The sequence below is a fragment of the Scyliorhinus canicula genome, chromosome 3, assembly GCF_902713615.1.
Source record: "Scyliorhinus canicula chromosome 3, sScyCan1.1, whole genome shotgun sequence".
NCBI lineage: Eukaryota > Metazoa > Chordata > Chondrichthyes > Carcharhiniformes > Scyliorhinidae > Scyliorhinus > Scyliorhinus canicula.
The window spans coordinates 251828704-251852521 of record NC_052148.1 but is presented as its reverse complement, the minus strand read 5'-3'; the positions used below and the strand labels follow the sequence as shown (position 1 = coordinate 251852521).

Below are 23818 nucleotides of genomic sequence, written 5' to 3'. Positions count from 1 at the left end.
ATACGGTATTAGATCCAGCATTGGACCGCTCTAGGTCCAGGACGGGTAGGAGGCCGGCGGCGGCCAAGGTGCTGACGGGGTTTATGGACCAGATGGGAGGAGTGGACCCATGGAGGTTTGTTAGGCCGGGGGCCAGGGAATTCTCATTCTTTTCCCACGTCCATAGAGCCTACTCCCGAAATTGATTTTTTCGTGATGAGCAGGGCGCTGATTCCGAGGGTGGAGGACACGGAGTATTCGGCCATAGCCATCTCTGACCATGCCCCACACTGGGTGGATCTCGAGCTTGGGGAGGAGAGGGACTAGCGCCCGCTGTGGCGCCTGGAGGTGGGATTGTTGGCGGATGAAGAAGCGAGCCGGCGGACCCAGGGGTGCATAGAAAGATACCTAGAGGTCAACGATAATGGGGAGGTGCAGGTAGGGGTGGTCTGGGAGGTGCTGAAGGCGGTGATCAGGGGAGAGCTAATCTCCATTAGGGCCCACAAGGAGGGAAAGGCGAGCGAGGTAGAGGCTGGTGGGGGAGATGGTAAGGGTAGATAGGAGGTACGCAGAGGTCCCCGAGGAGGGACTACTCAAGGAGCAACGAAGCCTCCAGGCCGAGTTCGACCTGTTGACTACCAAGAAGGCGGAGGTGCAGTGGAGGAAGGTGCAAGGGGCGGTGTATGAATACGGGGAGAAGGCCAGCCGGATGCTGGCACACCAGCTTCAGAAGCGGGAGGCAGCGAGGGAGATCGGGGGAGTGAGGGATAAAGGGGGGAACACGGTGTGCAGTGCGGTGGGAATAAACGGGGTATTTAGAGACTTTTCTGAGGGGCTGTATAGGTCGGAGCCCCCGACGGAGGAGGGGGGATGCGCCGGTTTCTGGACCGGCTGAGGTTCCTGAGGGTAGAGGAGGGGCGGGTGGCGGGGCTTGAGGCACCGGTAGGACTGGAGAAACTGGCTATGAGTCTGGGGAGTATGCAGGCGGGGAAGGCACCGGGGCCAGATGGGTTCCCGGTGGAATTTTACAGGAAGTATATGGACCTGCTGGGCCCACTACTAGTGAGGACTTTCAATGAGGTGGGGGGGGGGCCTACTCCCGACGATGTTTAAGGCGCTGATCTCGCTGATCTTGAAGCGGGACAAGGATCCCTTACAGTGTGGGTCATATAGGCCAATCTCACTCCTCAATGTGGATGCAAAACTGTTAGCGAAGGTGTCGGTTACTAGAATTGAGGTCTGTGTCCCGGGGGTCATCCACGAGGACCAGACGGATTTCGTGAAAGGAAAGCAACTAAACACAACGTGCGGAGGCTGCTAAATGTAATCATGATGCCAGCAGTGGAGGGGGAGGCGGAGATAGTGGCGGCTATGGATGCGGAGAAGGCCTTTGATAGGGTGGAGTGGGGGTACCTCTGGGAGGTATTGAGGAGGTTCGGGTTCGGGGAGGGGTTCGTTAGTTGGGTTAGGTTACTATACGAAGCCCTGGTGTGGCCACGAATCGGAGGAGGTCAGAATACTTTCGGCTGTACCGGGGGATGAGGCAGGGGTGCCCCCTAACCCCCTGCTATTTGCGTTGCCAATTGAGTCTTTGGCGATGGCTTTGAGGGAGTCCAGGAATTGGAGGGGGTTGGTGCGGGAGGGGGTGGAACACCGGGTATTGCTGTATGCCGACGATCTGTTGTTGTATGTGGCAGACCCGGTGGGGGGGATGCCGGAGGTGATGCGGATCCTCAGGGAGTTTAGGGACTTCTCCGGGTATAAGCTCAACATGGGAAAGAGCGAGCTGTTCGTGGTACACCCAAGGTGCCAGGGAAGGGGGATAGATGAGTTTCCACTGAAAAGGGCGGAAAGGAGTTTTAGGTACCTGGGGATCCAGGTGGCCAGGAGCTGGGGGGCCCTACACAAGCTCAACTTGACGAGGCTGGTGGAGCAAATGGAAGAGGAGTTTAAAAGGTAGGATATGCTGCCGCTCTCACTGGCGGGTAGGGTGCAGTCGGTGCTCCCGAGGTTCCTTTTTAAATTCCAGTTCCTCCCCATCCTGATCCCTAAGGGCTTTTTTAAGCGGGTCAGCAGGAGCATTATGGGGTTTGTGTGGGCGAAGAAGACCCCGAGGGTGAGAAGAGTGTTTCTGGAGCGGAGCAGGGACAGAGGAGCGCTAGCGTTGCCTAATCTATGCGGGTACTACTGGGCTGCCAACGTGGCGATGATGCACAAGTGGGTAGTGGAGGGGGAGGGGGCGGCGTGGAAGAGGCTGGAGATGGCGTCCTGTGTGGGCACATGCCTGAGAGCGCTGGTGACGGCACCGCTGCCGCTCCCGCCGACAAGGTACACCGCGTGTCCAGTGGTGGCGGCGTCCCTCAATATTTGGGGGCAATGGAGATGCCACAGGGGGGAGGTAGAGGCTTCGGTGTGGTCCCCAATCTGAGAGAACCATCGGTTTGTCCCAGGGAGAATGGATGGGGGGTTCTTGAGCTGGCACAGGGCAGGTATTAGAAGGATGGGGGACCTGTTTGTAGACGGGATGTTCGCGAGCCTTGGGGAGTTGGAGGAAAAGTTTGGGCTCCCCCCTGGAAATGCCTTCAGGTGCATGCAGGTAAGGGCAAGGCTCTGTTAAGGTTCTGCATAGGGCGCACATGACTGGGCAAGGCTGAGCTGGTTTTTTGGGGTAGAGGACAGGTGTGTGAGGTGTTCAGGGAGCCCGGCAAACCACGGCCACATGTTCTGGGCGTGCCCAGTGGTGGATGAGTTCTGGAGGGGCGTAGCGAGGACGATGTCGAAGGTGGTGAACACCCGGGTTAGGCCGAGCTTGGGGCTCGCAATATTTGGGGTATCGGACGAGCTGGGAGTGCAGGAGGCGAAAGAGGCCGGAATTCTGGCCTTTGCGTCCCTGGTAGCCCGGCGGAGGATTCTGTTGCAGTGGAAGGATGCGAGGCCCCCAAGTATGGAAGCCTGGATCAGCGACATGGCACTGTTTATTAAATTAGAAAAGGTCAAATTTGCCTTAAGAGGATCCGTGCAAGGGTTCTTCAGGCGGTGGCAAACGTTCCTAGACTTTCTAGCGGCACGCCAGGAGATGGTCAGCAGCAGCAGCAACCCAGAGGGGGGGGGGGGGGGAAGGTACTTTGTGTTTACTATTGTACTTATTATTGTTTATCGTTTAATGGGGGGGCATGGAGTCTGGGGGAATGTATGATATAGCTATAATCTGTTTGTGCGTTTTTGTTGGTGTTTCTCTTATTTTTGTAAGGGTTTTGTTTGTTGTTGAAAATATGTGAAAATGTTTGAATAAAAATTATATATATATATATTAAAAAAAAATTTCCATTCATGAAATCTACCAACTGATCGATAATAAATCTTTTGGGCTGTCTCAGCACTAAAGGTAACTGTTACTGCACGGGTTGCAACTCCGCACCATAATAATAATCTTTATTAGTTTCATGAGTAGGTTTACATTAACACTGCAATGAAGTTACTGTGAAAATCCCCTAGCCGCCACATTCCGGCGCCTGTTCGGGTACACAGAGGGGGAATTCAGAGTGTCCGATTCACCGAACAGGCACGATTTTTGGGACTTGTGGGAGGAAACCCAGGCAGGCACGGGGAGAATGCGCAGACTGCTCACAGACAGTGACCCAAGCCGGGAATCGAACCCGGGTTCCTGGCACTGTGAAGCAACAGTGCTAACCACTGCCAAAAACAATGATCGAGAATGTGTATCAAAAGAATCCAATTTTACTGAAAAAGCTGGTTAATTTGCTTTAGGCCCTTGAAGTGGTTGCATAGTCACTGCCATTGACTATTGACTTTTCAGCACATTCTCCCTCAAAGATAATCTAAAAGGTACAGCTTTAGTGTTTACAGTTTGAATACATCAATTGCACTTGTTTACCTTCTCAAATGAACAGCCACTTGTTTTTGCAAAAGTGTCAATGATCTGGGCTCTAATAATATGGCCAGGGAGCTGGGGTATAAAATACGGCTCAGCTCACATTTTTTATCTTCATGAATATAAAGAGAATTTCTAAATTTAATAAAAGTAGCGATGGCTGAGGAGGGAGTGACAAAATCCCTCAGTCACTTTGCTGACCTTCCACTGTGTCAGAGAAAAGCAGTTTTAATGTTTCTTGTTTTTGGACTCATATTCTCATATACTGGAAAACATGGTTAGGGGGGCACGATTGGTTTAATGGGATTAGAGACAGAAAGCCTGCAAAGGACAAACATCAATAAAAAAGGTGTGAGAGGTATGGTAGTCACCACTGTTGTATTATATTGTATATACTGCACTGCGTACGAGGGTATTACAGTAAGACCCCTGTACTACAGGTACGGAGGTAGATCCCTGCCTGCTGGCTCCGCCCAGTAGGCGGAGTATAAATATGTGTGCTCTCCGAACTGCAGCCATTTCGCCAGCAGCTGTAGGAGGCCACACATCTGTGTAATAAAGCCTCGATTACTCTCTACTCTCGTCGTAATTGATAGTGCATCAAGAGGTTTGATATGTTGTTGACATCATAAAGACATCACAAAGAAAAGCAGATTATTTGGTCATGAACACAATGCTGTTCGTGGGAGCTTGCTGTGCCACATTGGCTGTCACCTTTCCTACATTTCAGCAATGACTACAGTTCAAATGTGCTTTGGGACATCCGGTGGCTTTGAAAGGCGGTATCGCTCCAGGTCCACAAGAAATGCTGTAAAAGACAATCCAATCTCTGGAGACGGAAGCTCCCACCTTCATTTCCTTGCCAGCTTTCCTGAACTCCAGAAAATCACCGCCTGGCTGAAATTACATTGAAACCATTCCCTAATTGTGCTGTGGGAGCATGATTTTAATGTGTCGGTGACGTGTCCAGCCTCACCAAGATAGGACACTTGCATAGTGTGACTCTGCCGTGAAAATGGTGTAGAGTCGGGTTCGAGTCGCGTTTAGCATTTTTAAGCATTTAACCCACACACCCCACCTCTGATCGACTTTCACGCATTTCTTTTGTGGGGGGATGGGAGTCTGGATGGAGAGGATTCATTCTGTGCTGGGATAAGAGCTGTGTTTCATCATGCGTGGGATAAGAGCTGTGTTTCATCATAACGTGTTTCGTTAGAGAGCAGAAGGCTGAGAGGTGACTTAATAGAGACATATAAGATAGTCAGAGGGTTAGATAGGGTGGACAGTGAGAGTCTTTTTCCTCGGATGGTGATGACCAACACGAGGGGACATAGCTTTAAATTGAGGGGTGATAGATATAGGACAGATGTCAGAGGCAGTTTCTTTACTGTAGGGGTAGTAGTAGTAGGGGTGTGGAACACCCTGCCTGCAACAGTAGTAGACTCGCCAACTTTAAGGGCATTTAAGTGATCACTGGATAGACATATGGATGAAAATGGAATAGTGTAGGTCAGATAGGCTTCAGATGGTTTCACAGGTCGGCGCAACATCGAGGGCCGAAGGGCCCGTACTGCGCTGTAGTGTACTATGTACTATATAATTGCAGAGTCAACTCATTGACGCTACCCTTCCAAAATTCATGATAAATAGAATAGAAGCCAGTAAAAAAAAAGCCAGACATCAAAGAAGCATGAAGCCAAATCATTCTTGCTCACCAATAATGTAACAAGTATATAATAAGCTAGTAATGTAGAAGAATTGGAAGAACTTGGGAGCAGGTAACTTCTTCCCACTGAATCCTGGATGGTGCAAGAAGATGAACAGAGAAGGAGGATAATACTGAGGTAACACACAACAAAATTAGCATTAATCTGAAAAGACAACAGAGTCTCCAATAAGGTAATACAGTAGCTAAACTATCAACAACATATTTGACAACTTACACATTTCACAAAAGGTCTCTATTAATTATTAAACTATGCAACCATTCTTGTAACTTTTGACTGCCAGTTGATTGTAATACATTGCTTCAGTAAACTTTTCTTTTCTGTAATTGCTTTCTATACTTAATGTTCCCCAATTCTAATTTGGTGATAAATATACTGCGGTGATGGGTTTCGTGTTCCCTGACTGCAGTGGCACAACATTAACATTACAGTTACTGGTATCTGTGCCTGAATGACAAATGTATCTATTCCCTCGTGTGTCCAATATAAATCACTTCTTAAGATCTGTATTCAGTCAGTTGATTACAGCTAGAGTACATCAATCAAATTCTAATCACAATTGCGATGGACTTATTTAATAGGAATTCTTTGCTGCGTGCTTCTGCCAGCAGCACTGAATGCACTCTTGTTCTCATATTTCTATACCATTCATTTCCCATTCTCATTAAAATATATATATTTGGAACGGCTCGGTGGTGCTGTGGTTCGCACAGTCCGTGTGCAGTTTGCACATTCTCCCCGTGTCTGCTTGGCTCTCACCTCCACAACCCAAAGGTGTGCAGGGTAGGTGGATTAGCCATGCTAAAATGCCCCTTAATTGGAAAAATTAAAAATACATATATATAGTGGCCGGGATTCTCCAAAGGAGAATCCCTGTCGGAGGTTCCCAGTTAAGGGTTTACCTGGCAATTGTTCGAAGCACTAACGTCCCCCAGACAATTGCCATGGGCTGGGAACCATCCGCCAAAGCGATGTAAATCACTAACTTCTGATGTTTCTGCCAGTTTTACCTTCATAGTTACTCTGAAAGAGTTAGAAGGAATATTAGTACTTCTAACACTTGAACTTGATGATCAGCCATGATCATAATGAATGGCGGAGCGGGCTCGAAGGGCCGAATGGCCCCTGCCTGCTTCTATTTTCTATGTTTCAATCTTCAGAATAAACATTTTAAACACCCAGACTTGAGCTCCGCATGGAACACCCTCCACTCTGCCCCCAAAGAATCTGATCTAATCGAACTGCAGTTAACCGAGACCTACTACCTACCTAAATTAATGTTTTCTAAAATCTGCTGACTCTAAATTTTAAGCTTTTTCTTGTTAATAAAACCTGCGGGAATTTTTATTATTAATAAAAGTGATAGGATTTGCAATTTCATGGTGTCTGTTATAATTGTCAATCTTTTGGACACTTATAAACTATTGGAAATCTAACTAATATAAATTTTACTGTGTAAATATTTGAGCACATTTAATTGTGTAACAGCCATTTTATAAATAGTTTCTATCGCTGTAGGTGGTTTAGTCTGGGAGGCAGAGCGCATAGGTCAACATAAGACTGATGCTTACAGGATTTAAGGCCACCTTTTAAGTTACTTTTGTCAGTCAGGTAGTAGCCAATCAAAAATTGAATAAATTATGGTGTAAAATCACTGAATAACAGCTGAAGGCTTGGTTCCTCTTAATTAGTTTCATTGAAGGGTGCAAAGCAGGTTTGACCTGACATCAACACTGAATCAGTATAGTGTAAAGTGGGAATTAAAGCTTGACTCATCAGCAAAGCAGCCTAAAACATCCTTGTCTAAGGAGTCCAGCCCATGTTGCTGTAGTGTCAGGCTGGGCCCCAACTCCATGATCAGGTTCAATTCACACTATTGACTGCAATATGAGTGCCACCAGAAACACTTCATACAGAAGCTAAAGGTGTAATAGCATCCATCGCCTGATTTCACTGCAACGCAGCATTGATCTGATTTAGCATGGTTCAGATTCTCTTAAGCGCCTGATAAAAATTCTAAACATTCCAGCTTTAAACCAACTTACTACATTTTACCTCTTTAATTTAGATGCAGTTATCCTTACTGCAGCAAAAGATTTTATCCACTAACAAAAAAACCTACAACAGTCAAGATCAATGTACGATGCTACACCAGAAATCAATGGCATCATTTACAGCAGCTCCATATTTCATAGAATTTACAGTGCAGAAGGAGGCCATTCGGCCCATTGAGTCTGCACCGGCTCTTGGAAAGAGCACCCTACCCAAGGTCAACACCTCCACCCTATCCCCATAACCCAGTAACCCCACCCAACACTAAGGGCAATTTTGGACACTAAGGGCAATTTATCATGGCCAATCCACCTAATCTATTGTCCTATTGTCTTGACAGGTGCCAGGAAATCATCAACATTCATTTATATAGCACCTTACACAATAAAACATCCCAAGGCACTTGATAGGAGAGTTATCAAAACAAATCAGAAACATAGCCCCATAAGGAGCTAAACTAGAGCAGACAACCAAAACCTTAATCAAAGGCAGATTTTAAGGAGTGGTAGTGTCAGAGAGGCGCTGATGTTTAGGAAGGTAATTCTGTCGGGTTGCACATTGGTTAGCACATGCTGTTTCACGGCGCCGAGGTCCCAGGTTCGATCCCGGCCCTGGGTCACATTCCGTGTGGAGTTTACACATTCTCCCTGTGTTGCGTCCCCACAACCCAAAGCTGTGCAGGCAATGGTGGATTGGCCACGCTAAATTCCCCCTTAACTGGAAAAACATGAATTTGGTACTCTACATTTATAAAAATATAGGAAGGTAATTCAGGAGCTTAGGGCCTAGACAGCTGCAAGGAAGGCAGTTAATAGTGGAGCAATTAAAGCAAGGGATATGCAAGTGGACTGTCCTGAATTGGAACAGCGCAAATTTCTTGAAGGGTTGTCAGAATGGGAGTGGTTCCAGATATAGATAGAGGCAAGGCATTTGAAAACAAGGACAATTCATTTAAAATGCAGGCATTGCTCAAGTGGCAGACAATGTAGGTTGACAAGCACAGGGGTGAGGGATGATCAAGACTTGGTGCAATTTAGGATCCAGGTAGCTGAGCTTTGGAAGAAGTTATGTTCAAAGAGGGTGGAAGATGGGAAGCCGGCCAGAAGGATTAGTCAAATCTAAAGGTAGCAAAGGCATGCATGCGAGTTTCAGCAGCAAATACCTAAAAGGAGGGTTGGAGTTGTGGAAATAGGAGTCTTAGTGATGGAGTGGAATTATGGATGAGCGCACATCTCAAATATGACACCATGTTTGTGAACAGCCTCAGACATTTTCCAGACAGTGGCATGGAGTTAGTGGCTCGAGAAGAGAGAGTTCAGGGCGGGGACATAAAGAATAGCTTTGGTCTTCCCAATATTTGTTTGGAGGAAAGTTTTGCTTATCCAGAATTGGATGTCAGACAAGCAGTCTGAGAATTTAGGGACAGTGCAAGGCTTGAGAAAGTTGATGATGAGATAGTGCTGATGTCATCAGCATGCATGTGGAATTTGATGTGTTTTTGGATGATGTCACTCAGAGGTAGCTATTGTATTATGTACTCTGGGATAACACAGGCTGCAACTAGATGCAGCTTTGACCAAAAGATACTCCAGACTTTGAAGTAAGTTCAATGTGATGTATTGAACCATTAGCACACTTCTCTATGTGTTCGACTCTCCTGCTAATCTTGCTATAGTAACTCAGTCTAACCAACCAGTCTGCTCTAAGTCACATGGTGGGTGTGATGCTTCTGATCTGCCCCTGTCCTACTCTCGAAGTGTCGCCTGTGGAAAGAGACAGAGCATGTGTGCCCTGTCCTTATATATCTGGGTTGTGTAATGCCCCCTTGTGGTGGTGTCACCTCTGGGTGTCTTGACTGCCCATTGCTCGTGTCCTTTTCTCTGTCTGCATGTCATGATGTCTCTGGTGCTCCCTCTAATGTTTACTTAGTGTTTACTTATGTATTTACATTAACCCCTTGTGTATTTACAGTGATGCATGTCATAATATACACCAGTATATCATGGTGCAGATACATAACTGATTGACACACAGCAAGACCAATCAACACACACAACACCGCAGCCAATCACCAGTTAGAGCACACTCACTACAAAGACAGAGGGCATCAGTTTTCCCACTCATTCAGGATGCAGCCTCTCAGAAGGACAGAGCTCACAGCTTGCTGCACAGATCTTCACCATGTGCTGAGTGCATAGACTGGTTAGGATAGCTCTTTAGTTTAACCTAACATAGTATGGACCCACAGTGAACATATGTTCAACAGTTTCTAGCTTAATAAAATAGTGTTGTACTATTTCAAGTATTGGTAGCCTGTATGTGTTAATGCTGTGGTAAACTCAGTCTCCACGGATCCAGAGTACCCAACACATCAATGCATATCATCACAGTAGCATGCTGATGCAAAAACAGGAGGGAGCTGAGGATAGACACATCTAATGGTGCACGAGTGGGAATCATTGCAGGCGATTCTCTGGTTACAATTAGATGAATTAGAAGGGAACTAAATGAGTGCAGTCCCACCCATCTAGAAGAAGGAAGATAGGCATTTGGAGGATGATGGTATGATTAACTATGTCAAATATTGCAGAAATGGCAGGATTTATTTTTCCTTATTCGTTCATGGGATGTGGGCATCACTGGCTGGGTCAGCATTTATTGCCCGAGGGTCTGGAGTCACATGTACGCCAGACCAGGTAAGGATGACAGATTCCCTTCCCTAAAAGGACATTAGATGGTTTTTTACATCAATTGACAATGGTTTCATGGCCTACCGATCGATGGGTCGGCCTCTCGAGCTGGGAGCCTCTTTTGCTCCATGCCAGCCGCTGTAGCCCTACCGCACATTAGACTTTTAATTCCAGATTTTTACTGAATTCAAATTCCACCATCTGCCCTGGTGGGATTCGAAGCCGAGTGCCCAGAGCATTACTCTGGCTCTCTGGATTGCTAGTCCAGCGGCAATTCCACTATTCCACTGTGGGAGCGGGGGAAATTTGATTGAAGGAATTCACACCGAGACTGAACTAGACTGATTGCAACCTAAATGCTATACTTGACCCTGAGGTGAGCATTCAACCACGTAAATGTGTCGTCACTTTTTTTTAGTAAGGGGCAATTTAGTATGGCAAATTCACCTACCCTGCACATCTTTGGGTAGTGGGGGTGAGACCCACGCAGCCATGGGCCGAATGTGCAAACTCCAGACAGTGACTCGGGGCTGGGATCGAACAGGGGTCCTCGGTGCTGTGAGGCAGCAGTGCTAACCATGGCCTATTTCCACCTCTGTAACATTGCCCAACTCTGCTCCTGTCTCAGCTTTACAGCTGCTGAAACCCTCATCCAAACCTTTGTGTCCTCCTGATTTGACCATTGTAACAGTCTTGTTTGGTACCCCATTCTACCCTTCATAAACAGGAGGTCACCCAAAACACTGCTGCCCATATTATGTTAACTTGCTCCATATCTAGATCAGCCATCATCCCTGTATTTGCTGATCTACACTGCCTTCCACTTTAAATGCCTAGATTTGCAATTATTCTCCTTGCTTTCAAATCCCTCCATGGCCTCTCTTCTCTTTACCTCTAATCTCCTCCAGTCTCACAAACTTCCGAAATAGCCGTGCTTCTCTAATCCTGGCCTGGCGTGTTTCCAATTTTAACCATTCTGCTGCTGGTCACCATGCCTTCAGCTGTCCAGGCCTATGTTCTGAAAGCTCTCCCTGAACCTCTCTATTTTTCTTTCCCACTTTAAGGTTCTTCTAAAAACCTACCTTATGCGGCTCAGTGTCATATTTTTAATGCCTTTGCGAAGCACTTTGGGATGTTTCGTACAAAAAAAGATACTACATAAATACAAGTTGTTGTTGTCCTTGCAGGAGAAACAACTCTTGTTTCATTGAATGACGAGGGTAAAGACAGAATGAATTGAGAGCACTTTGTAAAAAAAAAAAATCGGACAAAAGAAACGTAAAAGCAAAACTGAATTTTCTTCCAAGCAGAACTAAAATAACCAAGCCTGTCAACAGAACAGGCAGTTTCTGAAGTAAAGAAATTCAATTTACTTCCCTGAAAAAAAAAATCATCTCAAAATTTGTACTCCTATACTCAAAGAACTGTTGGAAACCTTCAAGATATGTGTGTTAGTGGGGCAGCACGGTGGCCTAGTAGTTAGCACAGCTGCCTCACGGCGCTGAGGTCCCAGGTTCAATCCCGGCTGTGGGTCACTGTCCGTGTGGAGTTTGCACATTCTCCCCATGTTTGCGTGGGTTTCACCCCCACAACACAAAAATGTGCAGAGTAGGTGGATCGGCTATACTAAATTGCCCCTTAATTGGAAAAAATAATTGGGTAACCAAAATTTATAAAAAATAAGATATGTGTTAGTTGTGAAGAGTGCAGGCTTACTTTCAAGCTTTAAAATTGGACTTGGCAAAGACACGGGGCGGGATTCTCTCAGACCACGCCAGGCCGGGCGCGATTCGCACAACACTGCCCCGACGCTGGTCCGTCGATTCTCCAGAGAGTGGAGAATCGGCACCATTGGGGGGTCCGAGCCCGGGAGGGGGCCTCCGCTGTGGTCTGGCCTGCGATCGGGGCCTACCGATTGACGGGCCGGCCTTTAGGGCTGGGGGCTTCTTTTGTTCCATGCTGGCCGCTGTAGCCCTATGCCATGTTGCGTCGGGGCTGGTGCGGAGAAGGGAGCCACCTTACATGGGCACAACTGCGCCGGTCGCACTGCTTTCGCGCCAGTCACACTGCGCATGCGCAGACCCGCGACGACCATTTGACGACGGCATCGGCAGCTGGAGCGGCGTGGGTCGCTCTCGTGCCGTGCTGGCCTACCGAGAGGCTCCGAATCGCAGCTCCTGAAGGCCTGTTGACGCCGCCGTGAAACGTGACGGCGTTTACGACGGCGTTAACACTTAGCCTCTGGATCAGAGAATCCCGCCCACGATGTAGGAGGAAATCAGTAGAAAATTGATTGCTGGACTTGACCTTCACAGAACGGGGTTTCAAAATAATTTCAAGTTGTTGGGATACCTTAGCTATTCTTGCTGCCTGCACCCCCGTCACAAATCACAGATCATGGCAAGCTATCCATTCATAGAATTTGATTTTTTGACGTGGGTGAATATCCTAACCTGTCAGCGAGCTTAGCACAATAATATCTGCTTGCTCCAGTCGTTCTGGGTGAAACAAGTCATCCTCATCAGGGAGACACCTTGGCACAAAATTTTCAGTTGTAAATATCTGGGCCATCGCATTATGTCAAAACCAATAAGGACGGTTAAAGGCAGTAAGCAGTGAACATCACGTAGGCTGCAGAGGCCAGGGTGCGAGCCGTGTGATATTGACATGTCAGTGAGCAGACTGCCATACTGCTCTTTAGGTTGGGGAAGGGTTCACTTAATTCCCTGACATAAAGTACAGTAAAGGGAGTAACACGTACTCACAAAAAGGAGACCACTTTATGCCCAAATAGAGCATGGGCGGCATTTTCCGGCTCCGCCCGCCTGGCGACAGGAAATTCCCGCCCGAGGTCAATGGACCTTTACGTGGTCCGCGTCCCGTCCGCCGGCGGGGCGGAAGAATCCAGCCCCCATTTGTTTATGGCAAGTCACAGAGCTTATGAAAGAAAAGATTTGATTTTTTAAAAATAAATTTAAAGTACCCAATTCATTTTTTTTTTCAATTGAGGGGAAATTTAGCATGGACAATTCACCTACTCTGCACATCTTTTGGGTTGTGGGGGGCGAAACCCACGCAAACACGGGGAGAATGTGCAAACTCCACATGGACAGTGACCCAGAGCCGGGATCAAACCTGGGACCTCGGCGCCGTGAGACAACAGGGCTAACCCACTGTGCTGCCCCTGAAAAGATTTGATTTTAACTAGCTTGTCATGTTGCAAAGATGTTATTCGAAAATGAGTCCCGCATTTGATATCCTTTGAACATTACGCGCATCTGTGTATTGTGGGTTTAAGTTGTTTCCTACTGTGCTGTAATGGCCTCACTAATGAATAATTTAGCAATGGCTGGAACTGAAGTCATTGTACAGCAACTTGAAGCAGACTCAAAGGCTATTAAGATAACAGTACATTAGCCTTTCATTCCAATGTTGCAAATTATACAATCAAAGCTCTGGTGATATCTTTTTACCTTATTAATCAAGCAGGGAACCCAAAAATAAGTGGTGCACTGCACTATTTGCCTTGCAGAATAATTGCTTTTATTTGTAATTTCAATGATGATGGATATTCTGGATCATGTTTCAGTCTCTTGGGCGTTCATTCCATCTTTATTTTGCTGCCATCAACGTTCATATTGTTCCTGTTTTAGAGTTTTACTGTACACTAACCCATGTAGTCATTCGGTTTCTTGGAGTGACGGTTTGACGGTACGAGATTGGAATTTTGCATTGGGTTTGATTGAAGGAGGGGGGATGATGGGGAGGATAGAGAAATGCTGACTGTTAGAATGGGATCTTCACCTCAGTGCACAGAGTGCTGGCTGTGGCGGGAAACCGACGAGGAGCTATCCAGCTGTACAGCCGAGTTTTCTTTCCAGGTTTTAGTGCACTCTGTGCAAACAGAATCTGGGGGCGCAGTGTTTGCTGTCATCTGGGGTACCCCCACAAGCATCGGGGTGCCCCCTCCACCCCACAAGCAGTGGGGTGCCCCCTCCCCACACACACATAAGGGCAACCCTCCTGTTTAGGGCTCCCTAGAGGGCCTGCTCCTGCCAACCCAACACGGATTTGCACTGCCAAGTTGGCACCCCAGTGCCGGGGCATGACCCTCCGCCCGGAGGCTCTACGTATTTGCACATTCCCCTCGACTAACTCCCATTTTTATATACCTGTTGTAAACCTCGCCGATTTGACAGTGAAGGAAGGATCATATATCTCGGAAACACTTTAGTGATATTAACATATATTAAAATGTATTGAAATGACATAACCTCGTAAAGCCATCGGCGAGGGGCGGAGAAAATCAAGAAATGAGATCGCTCTGGCGAGAATCCAGTTTCCCAACTCTGGCAGCGTTTAGGGCCCACTTGGCCGTTTATTCTGAAGCTAACTTGGGCTCATAATGCTGTCCCCTGGAGTGGACTTAGAAGTTTGTACAAAAAGAAATACTCACTTGCATTGAGATGGTGTCATTTATATTTTCAGGGGGCAGCACGGTGGCACAGTGGTTAGCATTGCTGCCTACGGCGCTGAGAACCCGGGTTCGAATCCCGGTCCCTGGGTTACTGTCCGTGTGGAGTTTGCACATTCTCCCCGTGTCTGCGTGGGTTTCACCCCCACACCCCAAGGATGTGCAGGATAGGTAGATTGGCCACTCTAAATTGCCCCTTAATTGGAAAAAATAATTGGGTACTCTAAATTTTTTTTTTTTTAATTATATTTTCAGGACATCTCACAACTCTTTGCAACCAATGAAGTGTGGTCACTGCTGTTTGGTAGATTAACAAGGCAGACAACCCGCACACATCAAGCTTCCACAAACAGCAATGACTTAATCTATTTGTGGCGTTGATTCAGGGACAACTGTTGGCCAAGACGCTAGGAGAACTGTTATTAATTAAAATCTGATCACAAGCATTGTGCCAATGTTGCTTGGCAATTGGGCCTTTACCCAGCAGAGGCTGGATGCCAAATCTGACACCTCCTCCTACCACAAGCTGGACCATGGCCCCCATCATCGCACATCAAGCCTTTGTTTCCAAGACTTCATCCCCTCTGGGGACCTGTCCTTCATGATCTTTGACCTCATAGTCCCACAGCCTCACATGGCCTGGTTCTGCATCCTTCCCAAGATCCACAAACAAAAGCTGCCCTGGTATGCCCATTGTGTCTGTCCTTCTTGTCCTGGAGAACTGATTTCTTCCCCTAGTTGTCATTTTAATTCTCTGCCCGTCTACCAGTCTAACCTCTGCCCTCCATCTCCAGCACTGTTCCGATGAAGATGAACGGAAGCTCGAGAAGCAACACCTTGGGTTGGATTCTCCGCCCCACCGGGCCACATTTCTGCCTCGACCCAGAGGCGTGATTCTTCATTACGCCGGCAGGTCAATGGGGTTTCCCATTGTGGAGCAGCCCCACGCCATCGGGAAACCCCCGGGCGCCGGCAAAACGGAGAATCCTGATGGTGGAGAATCCTGCCCCTTATCTTTCGATTGGGCATTTTATAGCCTACAGGTCTCATCATTGAGCTCAACAATTCCAGATTATAACCTCTGGCCTCATTTGCCCTGGACAGCAGATGTTGATGATAATCCTGCATTTCCCACTTCTATTGACTCACCTCCCAGTGGTTAGCACTGTTGCTTCACAGCACCAGAGTCCCAGGTTCGATTCCCAGCTTGGGTCGCTGTCTGTGCGGAGCCTGCACATTCTCATGTCTGCGTGGGTTTCCTCCGGGTACTCCGGTTTCCTCCCACAAGTCCCGAAAGACGTGCTTGTTAGGTGAATTGGACATTCGGAATTCTCCCTTAGTGTAGGGCAGCACAGTAGCATGGTGGTTAGCATAAATGCTTCACAGCTCCAGGGTCCCCGGTTCGGTTCCCGGCTGGGTCACTGTCTGTGCGGAGTCTGCACGTCCTCCCCGTGGGTGCGTGGGTTTCCTCCGGGTGCTCCGGTTTCCTCCCACAGTCCAAAGATGTGCGGGTTAGGTGGATTGGCCATGATATATTGCCCGTATTGTCCTTAAAAAGTAAGGTTAAGGGGGGGAGTTGTTGGGTTACGGGTATAGGGTGGATACGTGGGTTTGAGTAGGGTGATCATTGCTCGGCACAACATCGAGGGCCGAAGGGCCTGTTCTGTGCTGTACTGTTCTATGTTCTATGTACTCGAACAGTGTACCACTGTGGTACCGTGCCGCCCTATTTTCTTATTTCAGATTTCCCGCCTACCTTTGACTTAATCAAGGGTTCTGCCAGGCACGTAAACATTTCACTGAATACACAGGTGATTTAAAAATAAATAACCTCATCCCTTGCTTCATCCCGCCCACCTAAATTCTGCTCTCCACCCAATTCGAACTGCCAGCTCTCATCTAGGATAAGTAGTTTCATTACATATAGGGTTGCAATGAGAGAGTCTGGCATCTCAGAGCCACTGTGGAACTTGAACAGTCCTGGTTAACTTGGCTTGGTTGGGTTCCACTTGAAACTTATAGTTCCCATCCTCATTTCTGCGTGACCTGCACTATCTAAGTACCATCAGCAAACTTACATAAATGGCTCTCTATTCCTTCCTCCACATACAGAGAGAAATCTTCACTGAACCAAATATTCAACACAGCACGGCAATTCGGAAACATCTTGGTAAGCAAATCTGTGTGTAATGTGACAAAGCACTGCAGTAGTGATTGGCTTCCTGCCAGGCAAGGCCCTCTCAGGAGTATTACAGCTGCCTGCTGTGTACTAGGAGGCAATATGTGCACCATAGCAAAATGAAGACATAAAATGAAATAATCATTTTCAATCACAGCACTGCAAATAGGCTCATACACATTTATCTACTTATAGGAGGAAAATCAAAGTGCTCATTCTCCCATTCTCCACGAAGTTAAATTAAAAAGAAAACTAGATTTACGGCCTCGAAGGAAAGGTTAAAAATTCTTGTGGAACATCCCGTGATGCAAGGTTGTGAGTTAACTAGGATTTGTCACAAAAGTCTAATGATAACACAGAATGGTGAGCTACATTTCAACAGAGGAAGACTCTCGACTTGTGTGGGAACACCGAAGCAACCTGTTCATATCGTGGTCTAGAATTATGTGAAGAGTGAGAGTTACTGACCTGTCTGACCCATTCCATGCACATTCAAATTTGTCAAAGATGCAGTCGTTCTCGTAGAGCGAACAAAGCTTACTCTGGAGGTAATCGTGAATCTGTTAACAAATAAGCAATTAACATTAACAATAAGCAATTGAAGGATTCCAAAGCAATGGCAAAGTACCAGCGATTAGCAACGTAACAGAAGCACAAGTTTTAGAACAAATTGCAATTAACAAAGTGAACGCATAATAAATACATTTCTTCTCACGTGGAGTAATTCACTGCCAGAATAGTTGCCCAATTATGTGAATGCTTCAAATTGACAATCATAGCCATTCTAGGCAATCCTTTCTGCGTTAAAGTGTACAATTACCGCTAACTGTTCTGCTCATATGAACATTTCCTGAAAACTTAACAAAGCTCTTCAAATATTGAACCCGCTTTTGTGACATCAGAACTAAGCCACTCTCTTGACAGCGAATGATTGTTAAACAAAGGTTGCACTGACAATTAGATCTGTCAGGCTGACCATCAATGTGGAGTAGATAGAAGCCAGACCTTAACATGCTTTAGATGTAAACCATTCTTTGGCAGTGAATGTGCCTTAGATAGAATGTAGACACTACTGGAGAATTGGCTTACTATACGGTGCATACTGTAACCATAAATGCGGGTTGGACAGAAAGAGGCCAGTAACAGTAAATTTATGTTAGATGGAAGCTTTCAGGAGGAAAGGAGATTGGCGGTAGGGGAACAGCAATTGGAAGCAAACTCAATCGTTCAGATGAAGCAACCAATATTTTAGGCATTGGGAACATACAAACATGCAGAAAGAATCTGGCTTCTCCTCCAAGTTTCATCAGCTGTTGTCATGTTACAGTGGGTGATACCACATTGCTGCAATGCCACGGTAGCACAGTGGTTAGCACTGTTGCTTCACAGCGGCAGGGATCCAGATTCGATTCCTGGCTTGGGTCACTGTCTGTGAGGAGTCTGCATGATCTCCCAGTGTCTGCGTGGGTTTCCTTCAGGTGCTCCGGTTCACACCCACGTGTCCCGAAAGATGTGCTTGTTAGGTGAATTGGACATTCTGAATTTCCCAGTGTACCCAATCAAGCGCCAGAATGTGGCGACTAGGGGCTATTCACAGTAACTTCATTTGCAGTGTTAGTGCGAGCCTACTTGTGACACCAATAAAGATTATTTTAAATAAAAATTGTGATCCATAAGGATCCATTCAATCTGCATTAAATGTATTAATGAGGGGCAGCACGGTGGTGCAGTGGTTAGCACTGCTGCGTCACGCACCGAAGTCCAAGGTTCGATCCCGGCTCTGGGACACTTTCTGTGTAGAGTCTGCACATTCTCCCCGTGTTTGCGTGGGTTTCTACCCCACAACCCAAAGATGTGCAGGATAGGTGGAATGACCACACTCAATTGCCCATCAATTGCAAAAAAATGAATTGAGCACTTTAAATTAAAAAAAATAATAATAAAATAAATGTATTAATGAGGACGACGACTTTAAAAAAAATTAATTTTGCATGCACAAATAAGATAAAATTATCGCAAAACCACATCTCCATTCTAAACAACCGCTCTAGGACTCATTAAACCTCACCAGAAAACACCATTCTGAATAATGTAGTTTAGAACTGTATCCCTGTAATAAGCAATTAATGCTTTTTGTGATTTGTCTACATCTCATATTACAGACACCACATACAGTAAACTGTCTGCATACTGTGAAATGTCTCTGGGATAACATCTCATTTTCACTGCTACCAGCGCTGTCAACAGCAGGGAATGGTTTCAAGTGGCATTCGTTCGGCAAAAGTAACAGAAATCATCTCGCTCTTCATTTTCTAACAGTGACCCGTATTGAAACAAGCCATTTTAAAAGCAAAACGAGTCGCTGTCACACCTAAAGAGCAGGACTTTTAATCCTCTATTTGCAGCTGAGTAGTTGGGCTAGAATCGCATGTTCAAACAGTACAGAAGAGGTTTGGCACCAAACCAAAAATGGCAGTACTGTAGAAGACAGCAAGATCACATTTGGCAATGGCAGCTAGCATGAGGGTCAGACTCTCCTAATAATGCAAACGTAGCTTGTTTAAGGTGACTGATTCGGTTGTGATTCAGATTTGTGATGACTGGAAAATTTGGATTCTAAGTGTTGGGCAGGTTAAGGGATAAAGCCTGGGGTTGTAGCATGTTTGACTGCAGTGGTCATGCTTTTTAAAAGATATTTCTGTTTTGCAGGGCCTGGGTGTTTTTAGCAGCCGTACGGTGAAATTGACAAAGGAATGTGTTTTTCAGGCTAGGCTAATGGATTGTGTTTGACTGGGAAAGTCCCTGGGGAGTTAAAGTGCTTTGCAGCTTCCAGAGGTAGTGGGCAGGATTCTCCATCCTGGGACACCCGGAATGCGTTCCCCAAACGGGACGGAAAATCGCCCGTCAGGGCAGAATTAGGGTCAACGCTGGGTGCCGACCTGATCGCGATGCTCTAACCCCCCCGGAAACAAGATCGACACCACACTCCGGCGGGAGCATATAAATAAATGCAAATGGGTCTTAATGACTCATTTGCATCCATTCAACAGGCCTATGCTCCAACCGATCGTGATTCTCCGGTCCCGTGGCTGGGGATTACGTAGACGCGGATCACTTCTGGTCTCTACCACCATGGCCCTGGTGTGTTGCACCCTTGGTCCACTGCGAGGTCCACCAGGCCAGGGCCATGCTCTCTCATGGCAAGGTCTACCACGCCAGAGCCATGCTCTCTCATGGCTCTCTCATGGCGAGGTCCACCATGCCAGGGCCATGCTCTCTCATGGCTCTCTCATGGCGAGGTCCACCATGCCAGGGCCATGCTCTCTCATGGCTCTCTCATGGCGAGGTTCACCACGCCACGCCATGCTCTCTCATGGCTCTCTCATGGCGAGGTCCACCACGCCAGGGCCATGCTCTCTCATGGCGAGGTCCACCACGCCAGGGCCATGCTGGCAGAGACCATCCGAGCCCATTCTAAGGTCACCCCACCCCTCCACAATTCTCTCTCCAGCCTCGCCTCCTCTAAATGAACCCCCCGCACCCCCAACAGGGACCCCTGTAAATGGGGGAACCCCCCAGCTACCCCTGTAATAAGGGACCCTCCCCAGGGACCCCTGTAGCAGGGAGACCTCCCCCACAGGGACCCTTGTAAATGGGGGAACCCCCCAGGTACCCCTGTAATAAGGGACACTCCCAAGGACCCCTGTAACAGGGAGAACCTCCACAGGGATCCCAGTAATAGGAGGAGCCCCCAGGGACCCCTGTAATTGGGGGACCCCCCACGGTGGTCTGTGACTGACAGCTTCGACCAACCATTTGCACCTTTGATTAATTCATCTTCCTTCATGATTCAGTGACCTTAAGTGGTGAAACCCCAGTGTTGGCAAACATTGACCACATCAAAGAGGTAAGTGATCTCAAGCATAACTCATGTGGCTTTCAGTAGGTTGCCTGTGTGTTTTAGTAATAGGCGGTCTTGGCTAGCACAAGATGCAAGGAAGACGAAGAAACAGAAGCAAAATTAACAAAGGGGGCAATGGGAAATCAAGTTCAAGATGTAAAATGTGGTACTTTTTGTCCCAGTGAAGTGTGGACCTTAATTTGTATATCTGGGTATTTGGCAATGATTAAATAAATCTCATTTCAATTTCAGAAAGGATCATGGCTATGATGTGAGTTTATACGCAAGACTCAACCTTTCTTCCCCAAACATGCTTCATAAAACCAAAATTTTAACGGTTAACAAAATATTTTGTTAATTGGTTTCAAACAAGATCTCCTGCTTTATCTCCAGGTTGAGGATGGGTAGGACGCATTCCTTCTTTCTAACTGCCTCTCTTTCATGATCCTGTCTGTGTCTGAGTGGCTGTCAGAAATTCAAGGCCTTCTGTAACTGACAGGCACTGTGAGACGAACAGGATAATAATTGATTTCAACAACTACCCTCTGTTATATACCATTTGTAAAACACAGAAGGAGGCTGCGACTTCTTGTGGCACAGTGGGTAGTGCCCCAGTCTCTGAAACAGACATTCCTAGTTCAATCCCACTCCAGGAGCCAAATGGCAGGCAGTGAGAGCGGGAGAGATTTCTGGTCAGCCATGTAATGGAAAAAAGAAATTGCTTTTTTACAACATGCATGTAAAGGTGTATGTCGACTTAGCAACTCGGACTCCATGGGTGGCTCACGACGAGTACCCGCCGGCAGCGACCAGGTGTGGACGGCACTGGCGGGACTAGGCTGTTTACGCGCGGCCGCTCGGCCCACTCCATTCCCAGACCACTATTCTCCGCCCTCCGTGGGGCTAGCAGGGGCGTCGCGTGATTTACGGGGGCGGGGCCTCGGCATGGCATCAGAGACCCGGCGCCGCATTAAAGACGCGGCACCTTGGGTCCCGCCCATGCGCAGTTTGGCCGGCGGCAACTAGCGCATGCACAGTGGCGCTGGTGCAAACCGATACATGCGCAGTAACCTCACGGAGCGCTCCGGCCCCTCACCAACATGGCGCCGGGGTTCTGGGGCTGGTCGCGCAAGGAAGTAGGCCCGGGGGGAGGGGTGGGGGAGGGAGGGGGGAGGCCGGCCCACCGATCGGTGAGCCCCGATTGCGGGCCAGACCCATCGGAGGCCCCCCCCCCCCCCGGGAACGGAGTCCCCCTCCCCTCCCTCCCCCCAAGCCTTCGCGACGAGTACCCGCTGGCAGCGACCAGGTGTGGACGGCACTGGCGGGACTAGGCTGTTTACGCGCGGCCGCTCGGCCCATCCAGGCCGGAGAATCACCGCTCGTCATTTGCGCCGATTTTCCAAGGCCCGGCGCGATTCGTGCGGCGCAGGTTTCGTGGGGGGGGGGGGGGGGGGGGGGGGGGGGGTGGGTGGGGGGGCGCGCGGGGGGAAATCATGTGCGGGGGTCAGGGCAGCGTGGCACGATTTGCACGGCGCCCCGCCGATTCTCCCACACGGGGGGGGGGTTCCCGCCCAATGTTTGTAGTTTGGATGACCCTTTGTCAAAGCGGAGGTAAGGTTGTCCAAGATTTGACCCTAAGCCACAGTGTAGTCCACCATAGGTTTCTATCCGGCCCACCAACATTTCAGAACTTGAAAACTTAGTGTGTGGGAATACTTCAAACAGCTCCCAGACTTGCACGTCAACCGAACCTGCTAGCTATCACACCATCATTGGTTGGAGGGCTATGATCATTGGGCCTCTGTCCCACAGAAACATAGGAAATAGGAGGAGTAGGCCATTGGGCCCTTCGAGCCTGATCCAGCATTCATTATGATCATGGCTGACCATCCAACTCAATAACCTGTTCCCGCCTTCCCCCCTATGTCCCGCTGAGCCATTTCTAACTGGCTACCTGGCCAGAGAGCCAATAACATGACGCTCTTCCTCCATCATGTTTTGTTGCATGGGAGGTGTTGAGTGAACAAAAAGGCATTAAATGTCCAGCAGCCATAGAACATAGAACATAGAACAGTAGAGCACAGTACAGGCCCTTTGGCCCACGATGTTGTGCCAACTACTTATCCTAATCTAAGATCAACCTCACCACCTGAACAGGATCTACACCTTCTCCTGGCCTGCTGCAGCTGACATGATCTGGTTCATGCCCAACGAGGGTGTGAACCAGTTTAGCATATTAAAAGCAGCATGATCATATTCAAAATCAGCTTCAAGCCGAATTCTCTCAACTCCCGCTTTTCTCTCACCTGCTGTCGCAACGGGAAGTTGGCAGGAATCACATCTGGTCTCCACCACCGGAGACCAGACATTATGATCACAGGGGGTCTCTGAGGACATAGTAGCCCCCAGGTGAGTCGGTGACCTGGCAGAGCGGTCGGTGGCCTGGCAGAGTGGTGTCAACCGGGTAGCACTGCCAGTGTGCCATGCTGGCATGGTCCTTTAAACGAGAAAAAAATTGGCCCCTCACGCAAAAGGGTTGCATACTCCTGATTTAAGATAATTCTCAAAAGAATCAAAGAGGTGATAAGGAGATTTTTTTGAACAGGTTATGACAATCTGGAATGCAGGTGGAAGCAGGTTCAATAGCAACTTCAAAAACAGTGTTGGATTGTGACTTGAAGAGGAAAAAAATACAAGGCTATGGGAAAAGGGAAGGAGAGTACGACTGATTTTTTTTTTTTTATAAATGTTTTTATTCAGTTTTCGTATTTTATATTGAACAAATTACAAATTGTTAGGAGAGAGAAAAAAAAAACAAACAAAAACAAACACGCAAAAATTAACATACATATTTACAGGTAAGCATCTTCGTAGTAGTAACTGCGCCCCCCCCCCCCCCCCCCTCCCCCCCATAACATGTTTAT

General features: G+C 47.6%; 1 protein-coding gene across 8 annotated transcripts in view; it reads right to left on the bottom strand.

The window, feature by feature from the left end:
- LOC119963430 (serine/threonine-protein phosphatase 2A 55 kDa regulatory subunit B gamma isoform) overlaps positions 1-23818 on the bottom strand; it is a 341572-nt gene that overhangs the window by 5787 nt on the left and 311967 nt on the right. For all 8 annotated transcript variants that reach the window (XM_038792539.1, XM_038792540.1, XM_038792544.1 and 5 more), the window contains one exon: positions 17462-17553. In XM_038792539.1, the coding sequence (XP_038648467.1) occupies positions 17462-17553 (92 nt within the window). The remainder of the gene's footprint in view (positions 1-17461; positions 17554-23818) is intronic.